The 16,068-nt window shown below is 30.0% G+C and overlaps 1 protein-coding gene across 1 annotated transcript; it reads left to right on the top strand.

Annotated features, from left to right (window-relative positions):
* Positions 1-328: 328 nt before the first annotated feature.
* LOC145684130 (peroxidase-like) lies at positions 329-13,612 on the top strand (the record flags this gene model as incomplete). Its single annotated transcript, XM_081756058.1, is given in 2 exon segments — positions 329-431; positions 9,492-13,612. Coding segments are annotated over 2 exon segments (322 nt in total), but the record flags the coding sequence as incomplete, so codon positions are not given.
* Between the last annotated feature and the right edge of the window lie 2,456 nt (positions 13,613-16,068).

Here is a 16,068-nt window from a genome sequence, read left to right as displayed (position 1 = left end):
AGGAATTGGTAATACAACTATTTCTAAAGAATTGTATGTTCAGTTGTTAAGAATAGACACTCAGTTGAGACTAGTTTAAATATTGTACGTAATATGTTTTCTTTGAATTACATATTGTTCTCATTTAAGCATTAACATAATTTTGCATATAAATATTTCGTTTTATTTTGTTAGTATCAGAAAGTGTAGATATGGGTAAACATGAGTTTAAGAATAACTATGCGAGCTGATCTTGCCTATTTTAATTAAGAATGTGAAAATATTGTATGAAAATGATCATTCTTGATATCAAGTGATACTAATACTTTGCTTTTTGCTTTAAACACAGTAATCCTCGAGTGCCATGTAGGAGTGGAATTTTACCAAGTGTAGATCTTTCTAAGTGGGCGGACTACAGCGGAGGCACGGGCTTCGATGCAGGAGCACCTCTCGTGAGTAACTACGATCATTTCCTGTCTCTAAAGAAGAAAAAGTGAAAGAAAAAATATTCAAATTTTCATCACAAAGAAAAGAAACAGATAATATATATGTGTGTTTGTGTGTGATTATAAGAACTTTAGTACAACGTATTTAAAAACAAAACCGAATAAATATCAGATAAATAATAAAAATATTAATGGAATATTAAAATAGGAAAATGATAATGGACCTGCTAAGAAAATAATTCTGATTGATTATATTTTATAAATATCAAATTTATCAGCAAAAACATATTAAATAGAAATTCTATCAGGTTGTGAAGTTGCTACGTGTTCTAGCAAATTTATTTTAAATTCCAAACATGATTAATTGTTTTCTGATAATTTTGCTACTATCATACAATCTCTTCGTTTAAATTTACGCCCCGAGATTTATTTTATATATTCGAGTTTCAAGTATTCTACAATATTCAAGTTAGAATTCTTGTGCAATACTAAATACCTAGAAGACTATAATAACAGGGACATTTAAAGAGTTAGATTGTCCAAGATATACTGAAGTAAATACTCTTAAAATATTTTATTAAAGTCTTTTGATATCACCAATAGGGATGTTGGTTGTAGTAAGACTTTCAATTAACTCATAGATTAAATAAGGAAAACATAAATTAAACTAAAATTCACATGGAATTCGTCATGATGTTGTGAATATGTAAAACACGAGTATCAGTTTTTAATCCCGCCCTCTAAAATAGAAAATATTAGAGTAGTAGTACAGTTCCGTAGAGAAGAGATGAATTCCTCCTGATAATTTCAACAACTAACTGCAGCATCTATATCAAATCTGAAAGCGAAATTTGGTTCGGGAAGAGATATAAACATCATATAAACAAGAGAAAAACTTGAGAAAGCTCTGAGGTGTTTATTGGAGTGTATTACTTTTTTTTTTTTTTTTTTTTTTTTTTTTTTGCTTCAATTACATACGATAAATGTAAGAAATAATTCGACATCTATCACAGTAATTCATCTATAGGTGAAAGTTAAATAATATACAAAGAGTGTATATTCGACCTGGGTTCTAGACTTACCGTGCCGTGATATTATGTTATGGATGTGGATTGTCTAAGCACACCAGAGTTGCGGTATAATCAATGTTGTCAAAGTGGCTTAATACCATTATACCGCTTAATACCCACTTCATACTTGCATATATGAATGTTCACGGAGCAGACCAGGTAGTATAATGGTTAACGCATCTGCAATGCAAGGCAGACATCGGGGTTCGATCTGGTCTAGACATCTGGTCCAGTCGTGCATTTTTTACTCTTTGTATATTAATCTTTTGTCGAATGTTAACCTTACTATTATTTCTACCTATTTATCTTATTTCATCGAAGTTCGCTATCTTTTTGGTTTTGAATGTGACAACCACAGTTAGTTGCTGAAATTATCTGTAGTATTTCCTCATTTCATATGTAATTATTAATTTCTTTTCCTTCTGTTTTAAGTATGTGTTCCATTTTCATTCCTGCATACAAAGATACGGTTATTTCATTGATACAAGTATATTTCATATCAGTTCATTTTTCTTTTTAATATGGTTATGATTTGCTTTTGGTAGGACATTTTGACTTCATAAACATGATATATAAGATTTGGTTTATTTAATGTTTAAACACATTGATATAAGATTACTTGGATGGAGTAACCAGTACGAAATGTTTTATGCATTACTGAAACCAACATCTGCAACCAACACTGCATAGATAAAAATATTTCTTGGGAGGTCATGTAATCTTTTTTTCAGATGCGAAACATTCCATCTTGTCCATGATGCGAGAGTCTCAGTAGTTAGCATTTGACATGTTCTCAACCGTTGAAATAGTAATATCGCGTAATGTACTTTCCACGTTAGAAGAACTTCAAAATAAGAAGAAGTAGAGCGTACACTGTATATTCTTTCGACATTGAGTAGCTTCGTTAAGTGACACAAATACTTATAAATCTCTTTATTTTATTGTCCTATAATTTCGCAGTAATATTCGAAATTTCAAACAGTTTGACAATCCATCTTTTATGACTATATGGCAACAACAAAATTTCACAAAATTGACATCTGCGAATGTGGATGATACTGTTAAGAGATATTTCGAAGAACTATATAAGAATAGGTAGTTTTGAATATTACATCGAAGTATGCCCTTATGCTTGGAGCAGTGCCTGACAGAAACAAATAGGAAAAAAGGCGGGGGTGGGGACATAGAAAAATAAGCTAGATAAGGGTTGGCAGTATACAGGTAATCATGAACTCACGAGGGTGTATCTATCTGCAAAATCTTCAGCTAGCTACGCCATCCTCGATGCTTTTATTTGCCTGTTATTGCCTTTATGAACCACACCGAGGTATTCATCTAAGCCCTTTTGATTTGTTAATTGAAGCAGTACGTATCTCGCAAAAGTGACTTTTGAATTCATTTATTACAAAAAAATTTAGTATTGCACAAGATGTAGCTAACAAACAACACATCACTTATATATATTTTTTAAAAATGAAAATTAAATGACTACACTTGAATCCTCGCAATAATCTTTGTTATTTAGGGGGGAAGAAAGGGGTAAATAAACAACACCTACAGATATTTTTCTGAGAAAGTGTTGTTAACATGGAAGAAGAGTAGCTCAGAAAGTAGATATTTATTTTTATCTTTTTTTACATTTCATAAGCAAGACCATTGTCATGATCATATATATATATATACATGTTTTGTTTTGCAAAACTATAGTTAAGAAGTAATTTGAAGGTGCCATAATGCAAGATATAAATTCCTTTTTTATATATGAAAAGGAAAAAAAAACAATAAATGGTTTTGTTTGATAATAGTTGACTATCAGAAACTTTAATGTGGAAACAAAATCATATTTAAACTTTGAAAATTCATTACTAGTATTGCAAAATAAGAAGCTATATCTATACTGAAATATGTATACAGGGTGCATATAAATTAGTTATTTATATGACAAAGTTATGGTAGTTTCTTTTAGCAAAGAGATGCGCCGTGTTTTACATTTTTTATCTTCATTTTTCGAAAAGCTTTCGTAACATTTAACTACGAATGAAACTTGACATTCACACATTTAGTGCAGTCGTAGCGTTCATAATACCAGAAGGATTATCATAATGAAGCATATTTTGCATTAAAAAAATCACCCCATCCCACCCCACACCAGCTCTAGTTATGATAGTTGGAGCAATAAGTAGTTTATAGCTCGTAAACAAATGAAACTTTAATTATATAAAGTACGAAATTAGAAAGAGAAAAGATTAAATTTAGTTTTCTTTTCTTTTCTTTATAATTATATAAAGTACGAAATTAGAAAGAGAAAAGATGAAATTTAGTCTTCTTTTCTTTTCTTTATAATTATATAAAGTACGAAATTAGAAAGAGAAAGGATGAAATTTAGTTTTCTTTTCTTTTCTTTATAATTATATAGAGTACGAAATTAGAAAGAGAAAGGATGAAATTTAGTTTTCATTTCTTTTCTTTATAATTATATAAAGTACGAAATTAGAAAGAGAAAGGATGAAATTTAGTTTTCTTGTCTTTTCTTTATAATTAAATAAAGTACGAAATTAGAAAGAGAAAAGATTAAATTTAGTTTTTTTCTCTTCTTTATAATTATATAGAGTACGAAATTAGAAAGAGAAAGGATGAAATTTAGTTTTCTTTTGTTTTCTTTATAATTATAAAAAGTACGAAATTAGAAAGAGAAAGGATGAAATTTAGTTTTCTTTTCTTTCTTTTTTTCATTACTGTAAAACGTTAGAATATTCAGTGGTACGATCATAGAGTATGAGAAAAACTTTACATTACCATTAATTTTTATTAAAAAATGTTTTATTTAAAAAGATTTAAATATAATAAGATTTTGTGTAGAGAAACATAAAATAGCTGAGATTGTTATTGTGTTCCCGCTGCGTCTCATTTCACTTCTAAAACACATTGAAACCCTTCGCTAACTATAACTACCCGAATTTTTAAATTTACGTAACTGTTGACATCAACAAGAAAAATGTATGTCAAGAAACAGTTAGAATCAAACTAGTAGCGGAAAAGAAACGATACACAGTGGCAAAGAAACTATTATGTCAACGTAATCTATATTACTATTTTAGAAAAACTGAGTGGCACACCATTTAAGGTTGGTTTAAAGGAACACGTTTTGCCAATAGATATCACTACAGACTTTGTATCTCTCTCATGTATTTTTTTACTTTTCACTAAAATTCACGATTTCTCTTACAAATTTAAAACTACAGACTTCAAATTTTTAGAGAAGGAACTTCATAACCTATCGAAGGCACCAATCCGTGCCAATTTTTTATTTAGAATTTTCTTCATTGTTGAAATGGCTTAATTGTTGAAATTAGATATCCAAATCTTTAGCAATATACTGTTTCAACAATGAAGAAAATTCTAAATAAAAAATCGGCGCGGATTATTGCCTTTGATAGGTTATAAAGTTCCTTCTCTAAAAAAAATTGAAGTTAGTAATTTGAAATTAGTAAGATAAATCGTGAATTTTCGCGAAAGGTAAAAAATACATGAGAGATATACGAATACTGTAGTGACATCTATCGACAAAACTTGTCCCTTTAAACCAACCTTAAGAGAAGAAGTTTATTAGCTTAAATTGAGCACATTTGTATGCTTCTCTCTAAAAGAAAGTTGAAGAGTACCAGTATTTTCTTTCGAATCACAGTTGGTACAGAAGTAACTAAGGACATAAGGTTTCACGTGAAATTAGATTGATATATGTAACATCTTCAAACAGGTCGCGGTGGCTCAGTGGTAGAGCGCTCATCTGTGGTGTATGGGATTCCTGGTTCGATCCGAGCTTTCACGAAGTGTATTTTATGATTGACAACCATCGTGTGTATGAGTTTTCTTGGGGTTTTCCTGCACTGTCTACCAGTTCTTTCATTATTGTCATCGCCGTCTCCCTTAACGTTGAATCATAATCACGAGACAATGAACTAAAAACAAATGAACATCTTCAAGCTAGACTGCATCTTACGATAAATTTCTTTTGATGTTTGTATTGTTAAACAATGTTTTACATAACTAATTTCTAAACACCCTGTATAAGGAAATATTTATGTAGTAACTAGAATTATAAAAAAAATCTTTAAATTTTCAGCTCTTGCCAATTTATATATATATATTTACATTAAATTTTAATCTAAGTTCACATTTAAATATGTATAATTGTTTTTCTCTTTCTCGAAGCACTGACGTAACGAAAATCCAAATTTTTGATTGACTGGACTTGTCCCTTCATTTGTCAAAATGCGGAGGAAGCGTGACGTCACACTGGAGGAGCCAATGGGGGTTTTTAATTTGTGGGTGACTGACCACGACATTCTTTCGCACTTAAAAAAAAAAGAACAAACAAAAACTATTTTATTACCAGTGTTGTGTCAAACGAACTTTTTTTTTTAAAAAAAAATGAAAAAACAGCAAAACACTCAGCTTGACTGAACGACTGAACGTTTACTTCGGAATTTTAAATGAAATCAGGATTTTGAACTCTAAAAATATAATAATAATAAACAAAAAATAACATAACGAATAACTTAACATATACAATGATAAAATAATAATCTTCCTGCACGGCTTGTGAGCTTTGTTTATTATGAATATATATATTTTTTGTTTGCTGCTTGTACGTTTGATGAGTGCTTTTTGCTGCAGTCTTTTGTTTTATGTGTAAATAACAAACAACACACTTTTTTGTGATGTCTTTCTTGACTTTTGTTCACCGCCATTCTGTAGACATTCTGTGCACACTTCCTGTTCTCTATAAAGTGACTTTATCTTCGTATTCTGTATGACTATACACCATTGTACATAACTGCCTACTGTAATACTTGTAATTATTTTTGGACTAAGGACCTTATACTGTATCGGGTGAAGGAACTAACTCCAGTTTCGTTGTGTTTTTTGTATTAATCAAGAAACCAATTTAAGATAAGTTCTATTTCCAAAAATTGCATTTTGTAGAAGTTACCAGTTCTTATTTTTAAAGTAAAGATCAAAACTACCGAAATAATCAAAGTAATAGTGAAGTAATAAGCCAGCAATTTAAATGGTTTATACAGGACTTTGTAACTTGAATTAGTTATTTCAAATAAAGTTATGATACTATATCTTTAGCCAGTTCTCACAATTAGCAGAAATTTATAAAATGGATTGCTTTTAAAGATTCAAGTAAAATATTAATTTTGAACCGTGATCAAATAACTGTTATGGAAAGATAACTAGTTTCTTATTTATTTAATACTTTAACTTAGAATTGACCCATGATAGTAAAGTTTAATTTAATTTAGTTTTCAGATAATTTTGAATATTAAAGATATCTTGCCAGAAATACATTCAAAGTTTGCTTTATGTTCAATACAACATTTATGTTATGCAACTGACATAAGTACCATACTAAAAAAAAAAAAAAAAAAAAAGTATTATATATGAACTTACAATCAAAATACGAATTTTCACGTTAAATTCAAAAATTTGGAAACAAACTTTTTAAATGTAAACATTCCCTTATTTTAAAATTCATTTAAAATGTTACATGAACCATTTGTTATTGAAAACAGTTTTAACTTAAAGATTTTCTAATTTTAAAGTTCATTAGAATGATGTTTTAAGCCATTAGTTACCATTTTTTGTTTTTTGTTGCATCTTCATTTATCCTTAGAGAGATCAGGATACGATTGAACCAAAAACTAGTACACACCAAAAAAATGAGGTGTTAAAACAACACAAAATGACTATCACTTTAGGGTGTTACTTGTGTGTTAATTTAACACCAAGGATATGGCCTTCCGAGCATTACAGAAATAACAAGTAATTGTCAGTGAGAATTTTCATTGGATTTTATTGCTTGCTATATCAAACTTTTACATAGTATATTTGACATTTATGCCAAATAACGTGTAACGTACTATGTTTTCTGTAATCAGCCATGAAATAGTTTTGTAAACCTATGAATTGTCTGACAACAGTTACATGAGTAGCAGTTCTGCCATCTGTTGTTCTTATCTGTTTTCTTATGTGCTAGGATATAAGAACAACAGATGGCAGAATTGCTGTTCATGTAACTGTTGTCAGGCAATTCATAGGTTTACAAAACTATTTTCATCACCGATTACAGCAAAACATATTACGTTATTCCTTACTTGGCATAAATGTCAAATATACTGCGTAAAGTTTTGCTCATTGCAAACAATAAAATCCAATTCAAATTTTCACTAACAATTACTAGTTACTTCTGATATGCTCGGAAGGCGATGTCTTTGGTGTTAAATTAACACACAAACAGCACGCCAAAGTGGTAGTCATTTTGTGTTGTTTTAATACCTTATATTTTGCTGTGTAATTATAAATCACATTCCTGACGAAGTGCGAAGATATGATAGCAAAGGATTGTTAGGTAGGCGTAAACATAAAAAGTAGGTTTTATTTCAGTGATTAAATGTTTAAAATTAAGAGTTAAATTTGAAGAGTGTTTGTTGACTACCTGAAAGTTGATGAAGACACTAAAAGATTGACAGATCTTGACAAGACTAAGCATAAAAACAGACCAAGAACTTTTTCATTTTTATTACAAAAATGTAAACTAGCTAAGTACAAAATGGTAGCACGCTTCCGTAATTTAAACACATTTAGACCTGTGTGTTTATATATAAATATATATATGTTTTGTCAACGTGATGTGTATCGTATGTAGTTACTAGTATTCTTTTTTACTTTCTATATGTTTTTTCCTTACCTGTTCTCTGAAACATAAGGATATTTTTCATTTAAATATTTTAAATATATAAATATTTTATATATATAAACGTATATCGCCAGAAACAGTAGAGCATTTTGATGGGCAAATAAAATTTATTTCCAATTTTCTAGAATCGAAAATGCACAATATGCGGTGGGTGTATTTATGTTATTGGAATTAAAACAACTTCCATAATTTCAGGATAGCAATTATAACAATCTCAGTAAAAAGAACTACTACGTAATTTTGAAAATCACTATGCGGGCTTGCAAGGGACAAGTGTTCCTTAAGAACGGTAAATGAATATAGCCACCTCCCTTAAAATTATCTTACATTTTGGCAAAATTCGTAAGTAATATTTATCAGCCTTACTTTATAATACTAGGTATTATGGGATTCACATTCTACAGCTGAAAACATGAACAAAGTAGCTGAAGCGATTGGGAAACTTAGTAACCAAGTTATAAAGTAAAACATATAAAGTAGTTGAAGCAATTGGGAAATTTAGTAACCAAGTTATAACGTAAAACATGCAAAGTAGCTGAAGCGATTGGGAAATTTAGTAAGCAAGTTATAACGTAAAAAAATTCAAAATTGCTGAAGCAATTGGGAAATTTAGTAACCAAATTACGATTCAAAACACGAAGAAAATAGCTGAAGCGATTGGGAAATTTAGTAATCAAGTTATAACGTAAAACATACAAAGTAGTTGAAGCGATTGGCAAATTTCATATTCAAGTTATGACGTGAAAGATGTACAAAGTAGCTAAACCAAGATGGTGAGAAGAGAACACATCATACACAATAAAAAGTTCCTTTTGTGTGTATAGATCGAAGAATTTTAGAGAAATAGTATCTTTCTATCTCAGCCTATAATATGAATTGTTGATTTTTCCTCAATATAATGTAACGCGTAGTTTCCAAATAATTCTCAAAATAAAGTATGATTTCTTTGAGAACTTAAATCTAGTAGTAAAATACATTAATAGCTTAACCAAATATCCTTATGTTTCAAGTCGACAATTTGTGATAGTTACCATGCATTAACACAGTATATTTTCTTTATAAGCTTTCTATTTTCTTCCATACGCTTTAGTGTATATGCTGTGTACGTACTTTTTTTTTAAATTTGTAAATAATGTAAATGTGCTTGCTATTGCTTACAAAACCCTTCCTTATTTAATCTATCTTTTTCACATTGTATTTTTTGTTGTTGTCTTTGTTTGTCTCATATAGGTTGTAGAGGGCGTTGAAAGTGTGGTAGTTCCACAATCTGTTATTGCGCCTTTGGTACAACCTGCAAATATTTTCAAGCGTGCTTATGACCCTGAAGCTTCTGAATCACGATTCGAATCGGCCAGAACGAAAAGCACCTTCTATGGAAATCCTAAGCTTGCGCCATATTTTGGATTCTCTTCTGAAGAATCAATAGAATTGGATACAAAACGCAAATAACGCTTCATATTTCTTTCTTCTTCTTTTTCCTTCTAAATGTTTTTATTTTTCTAATTGCCAAACTGCTTTAACAAGCAATTTACTGAAGTGTAATTAATTTATGATTATTTTTTTAAAAAAATAATTTGAGTGCTTATTCGTCCTTTGTTATGTAAATGAATTATCTTTTTTTTAAATATTAAAATGTTTATATAAATCTTCCCTCATTAAAAAAATACTCTAGCACTTGATATTTACACTTGGTAATTAAAGTAATGTAAAATATAAAAAATGAAATTTATTTGCACGGAGCATAAACAGTTCCTATCTAACATTTAACAAGGCTTTTCTTTACATGGAGAGAAAATGACATTTGCTTAAATTCTAATCCTAACTTCTGCTTGTCATTTAAGAGATTTGTATTGCAAGGTCCTTTCGTTGTATGCGTACTTTAGATACTGATTAATCATTCATTATTTTTGTTAAACAGAATCTAGCCATGTGGAAGATCGTTATAAACGAACTAGTACGGTATGGAAATGTGTCACATCTTTTCGCGTCTTGTAGGAGAGTAGACTTTACGTAGATCACACAGAAAGGTAAATGTTATTTAGTAGTCAAACACTCAAGCAAAAACAATATAAATATATTTATTTTATGTGCCATGTAAACAATTCTTATGTTATTAACGAAGTAGGGTTATATTATATAATTGCATGAATAATATTTATGATACATGCATACATTTCACTTGATAAAATATTTAATGTGATAGTTATTTTGGTTTAGGTAGAAATATGTAATAAATACTTGCTTACTTGTATAAGCTTCTTTAATACTAGTACGAAGAACTGATAATTTAAAAAATCAATGAAAACTTTCATTTCTATAATATTCTGGAATTACTATCCTTTATTTTATTCTAAAATTAATGTACTTACCATCATTACTACACTCACTGAAATTATTCTGTGCTATTATAACTTCATCTTCTTTTGAAAGGAATACAATATTTCCTAATACGCATTTAATTAAGAAATATTTAAATTTGAGATATATTTTCGTATAGTAATGAATATTTCAGTGGGTACATATTTTAGATACACATGTAGAAGTATCTTTTTCTTACATACGTCCACACACTTCACTTGATAGAATACTTAACAGAATAATTATTTTGAAGGTAGAAATATATAATTCAGATTTACTTAGCTGTATATGCTTTCATAATAATAGTAAAAAGAAGACTATAATTTAAAATGATAAGGATTCATAACCGTACTATTCTAAAATTACTACCTTATTATCAGCTAGTACTCTTCCTGAAACTAATCCATACTATTATAACTTCTATCTTATATGAAAGGAACACATTGTTTTCTGTTACACATTTGATTGAGAAATATTTATTCTCGGCGGGAGCTCATGTGGTTCAGATTGCACGTTAATCAGTAGGTCCACGTCTCATATAGCCTCGCTGCTGAAAGGGACGCTAAACTAAAATCAACTCAATTCAACTGAGAAATATTTAAATTCTAGTTCTTTTCGTATCCTGATGAATATATCAATATGTAAATAGCTTAGATACACTTATACACATGTAGCAATATCTCTACTTGCTCTGAATTACCCATATAGAGGCAGAGATATCCTTTTTTGTTGATGTTGTTGTTGGAGTGTATGAACATCATAGTATTCGACTGATGTGGACTAAGTTTATATGAAATTATCCTAATAAATAAATAAGAAAACATGAGTAAAGATTTCATTAGTTATATTAATAGTAACTTGTGTTACAACTAAATAAAATATTTGATGAAGCCAATGACAAATTACTGAAACTTTAATGCAAGTAATTATTAATATATATATAGTTATGCTTTGGTCAGATTCTATTATTTATTATATTATATACAGCTTCAAAGTTAGTAAGAAAATCACACAAGTCTATCCTATCACATAGAAATTTAGTTCTTTTTTATAGTTCTCATACTATTTATATTGTAAACAATATTATATGAAACTCAGTATATTAAGCAGCAACGTAACTAGGGGGAAACAAATGGGGCCGGGCGCCGGATTGGGAGGGCGCAAAATTGAGCAAATATTTGGGGAAGAGTTTTGGTTTAGTTGGTCAGGGAGGTGCTAAGGCGAGTTCTTGCCCCGGGCGACAACTAGAGTATTTGCGTCGCTGATATTAAGAAATGATATCACAAACTAAAAGCTATTGACTTTTCTTTTTACTACAAATACAGTTCAACATACGACACAATGCTTGTTAATTATTTAATGAAATATTTATAAAATATGAAATATGCAGGAAAGACACTAAAAAGACATTTACGGAAGTATCGTACTAGTTCCAAAAATTTTCAAGAACTCAATGTAACAGGCAGAAAGTTAGACTACTAAATGTTTCTTGAGTTTGGCTACAAAATTAATATAATTTTCGATGCACGTATTTAATTTTGGCATTGTGTAAACCAAGTGTAAAATCAAAGTGCATTGTTTATACATACACAGTACATCCTGTGTCATTTTATCGAATGAAAATGAAAAAAATATATCATAAAAAATATATATATTAAACATCATTTTAAAAGGATTATTCACACATAAAAAAGAAATAGAGTAATTGTGTATTATATATATATATATTTGCTTTTAATTTCGTTGTTAGACTCTTGACAGTACCCTACTTTACTTCCTCCTCCTATCGTAACAGACATGTTTTTTTTCTTTCTTTCGACACGGTAGTACTTTCCTTTTGTATACTATGAGAGACTGTTTGACAACAATATTTCATACTTTTTTTTTTTCTTCTCAGATCTCTTCTTTCTTTACAGTAAAATAAGTAGATAAATTTCTTTTCATGCCAATAAAATGGAATTAGTTTGTTCTTGGCTATAGTGTGTAAGTTTTTGTTTCTCTTTCTGAAACATTTGATGGTAATGAAAGTTTTTTTTCTAGTGTGATTTTTCTTCTTCTTCTTCTTTCGTGTGAAAATGTGATTTTTTTGTACGTATTTTCAATGTAAATAAATAAAAAAAAAACACACACAAACTTGGCATTCATATCACAGGGAGAATTTATATATTATATATATTGAGGTGTTTTTTCCTATCTAATTTATAATGTAAGATTTTTTTTTAAATGTCAAGTGGCATTCTCAATGGAGTAATATAAATGATTTAAAATATCAAATACAAGTATGATATTTCAAAATATAACATCCATGTAACATGGCATTTTTTTCTTTTGTAAGGAGAACATAGTGAAAGTATTGAATTTTGTATATAATAATAATCATATACTTGTGATTTGACTTTCTGTCTTGATATTATACTGAGCTACGACGATTAGTATTCATTGTTTTTTTTTTAATATAAATATAAATAAATATGTCTTCGAATAATCTTCCTAATGTATAATACACGCTATTTTAGTGTTGTTATCATTGTCTAAAAGTGTATATTTTTTGACTAGTGTTTTTTTTCCTCCTGTATAACAATGATAGCAACACTGATAATATTTTAATTAATTATAAAAAAATAAGGAAGATAACACTACTTTTTGATAATCAAGAAGTACTGTGGAAAGAGAAGGTTCTGATTTATTTGTTTTCAACGAAATGACAACACAGGGTTTATAGTTTTATATAGATACATAAATATATATGTGTGTGCAAGTGAACTTCAGCAGAGAAGAAAACGAAAAAAAAAAAAAAAAATACTGTGGTGCTATGAATCACAGAAGTCAAAAACTTAGTTTGTAAACAAGTAGGATTGATTTTTTTTTTGTAAAAAATCGTCAAAAAATTGTACAAAGAATTTTTAAAAATAATACATGTATACAATAATAGTATGTATATATATTATATAATGAAACAATACAACAAATAAATGAAAGCTTTGTAAAAATGATTTTTTCACTTTTGATTCTTGCTTCTTGTTGTTGTTTTTTATTCACATATACCTGTAGATCACCTCACTACCCACTATTATTTCCTTTATTCGGCACTTCCCACAACAGCACTTCGTGTAATTAGTGCAAAGTTCACGTAACAAGTGTATTCAGCACGTAGTAACAACCATCGTGTTTATTTAATTTCAACGCACATTTTAGAGAAAAACAAAAGAACACATGTAACATACATGCAAGGTCTGGGTACAATCAGTAAAAGGGATGGAGATCACTTCTTAGTTTGGTTTCATCACAAATTTAGCAGCAAACAATTCTCATACTTCCGAAGCAGTTTTTTTTTTCTTAAATTTAAAATTCGTTACGAAAATAATGAGTTATTTTGTTAAAATGTAAAAGTAATATGAATACAGAAACAAAGCAGTCAGTCATGTTTGAGGGGACAGTCGAAGATTCAAACTAAGAATTAATTTTTAAATGCTTCGTATCGTTTGATTATAACCTTAATTGGTCGGAAAGTTACACATTAATTCTGAATTCTTCAATATCGCTGAAAAAGTTAATTTTAAATGCTTCGTATCATTTGACAATGACTTTATAGTTGATCGAAAAGTTAGACACTAATTTTGAATTCTTTAATATCACAGAAAGAGTTAATTTTAAATGCTTTGTATCATTTGATAATGACATTAATTGGTCGAAAGGTTACACTAGTTCTGAATTATTTAATATCACCGAAAGAATTAATTCAAATACTTCGTATCGTTTGATAATGATCTTAATTAGTCGAAAACTTAATTCTAATTTCTACATTTATTAATTGTATAGAATTAATTTCAATTTAAACATTAAAAAACATTTCTGTTTATATTGTTAGAAGAAAATGGTTCCGCTACTATTTTACTAACGTTTCATAAAATTGCTTCACATTCTAATACGGGATAAAGCAAAACTTAGGTTACGTGCCTCAAGAGTCATATATTTAAATTATAAATTCACTGTAATATTTGCATGAGTAGTATTGCCAAAAAGTCCATTCAGAAAATAGCTAGACGATGCATAGAATCTCCATAGAAATGTCCCATATTTTAAAATAAAATTATGGCTAAACTTATAGATAGAAGAGGTTTTAGAATAAACGAGATCAAACTTTCTAATTTCAGTATATAGCACTTAAAATGTGCTGTAATATTATTCACAATATGCTAGAAATCACAGGCATTCATATTTAAAACATTCGCAGGACGCTTTTCTGGCATCATTGCTACAGGATGAATCTGAATAATACATAAAATTGAAAGTGACTATGTCCATGAGTTCATACCTCTTGAACTACCCGAGCGATCTCGATAGAACTTTCAACATGTATGAGGTTCGGAACTGCGATGGTTTTGTCATTTCACTTTGACGGTAGAACTTAGCGGGGGAGGAGGGGGAAATATGTAAAAATGATCGAAAATGACCGATATTAGTGTCGACCGATATTACTTTTCAGGGTAGCTGAGATGAACAGTGACACTTCCGATGCCATTTAAATCCAAATTCAGCTCTGCAACTTGGGGGAGTGGAGATACATAAAAACGATCGAAAATGACCGATCTATTACATAGCTTTCGGGGTTGCTGAGATGAACTGTAACACTTCTGGTGCTCTTTAAATCCAAATTCAGCCCCGCAATTTGGGGAGGGGGAAGATATATCGAGTGTTCTAAAAGTAGTGCCCACGGACCACAGAGCACTATTCTACAGGTCAATATAAAACAAAAATATTATGTGATGGAATGTCTTCGCGGGACCTTCTTCAGCCGCTATGGGGAATTAAAATTTCACTATGTGGCAACATCACATATTAACTTGAAACCATTAGCATTGCTCTACAAAGCCATCAAACAGTCACATCGATTGTTAAAGTAATATGTGGTGCTAGTGTCAAAGTCGATCAACTTTAATGGAGACGCGGTGGCTCAGTGGTAGATCGTTCACCTCCGGTGCTTGAGGTCCATGGTTCGATCCCAGCTCGCACCGTGTGGACTTTGTGGTGTGGACAAACACCATGCTTGTGGGTTTTCTCGTCGTTCTCCCGTTTCCTCCCACTTTCTTCATTCCACCATTTCATTCATTTCTCATAATTACCGTCTCCTTTAACCTAACCGATATCACTGTGGGACGTAAAACTGAAAGATTTCATTTTTTTCTATCGACTTTAACTGTCATCTGGCAAGAATCGATGTAATTATTTGGTAGATAGGTAGAGCTAATCTACGGTTCTTTATCTGTGACGTTGCCACATAATGTAATCCGCGTTTCCAGACGAGGGCCCGAAAGGAATATAGGTTTATTTTGACTTGTAGAATAGTTATCTGTGGTCCTTGGGTGCCGTTTTTAGAATACCCGATATAAAAATTATTGAAAATGACCAATATTTGTACCGAATTTAGAGATTTTGGGGTCACTGAGAC

The sequence above is a fragment of the Thermobia domestica genome, chromosome 4 (genome assembly GCF_964235325.1).
Source record: "Thermobia domestica chromosome 4, izTheDome1.hap1.1, whole genome shotgun sequence".
NCBI classification, from domain to species: domain Eukaryota; kingdom Metazoa; phylum Arthropoda; class Insecta; order Zygentoma; family Lepismatidae; genus Thermobia; species Thermobia domestica.
This window is presented reverse-complemented; position numbering and strand designations above follow the sequence as displayed.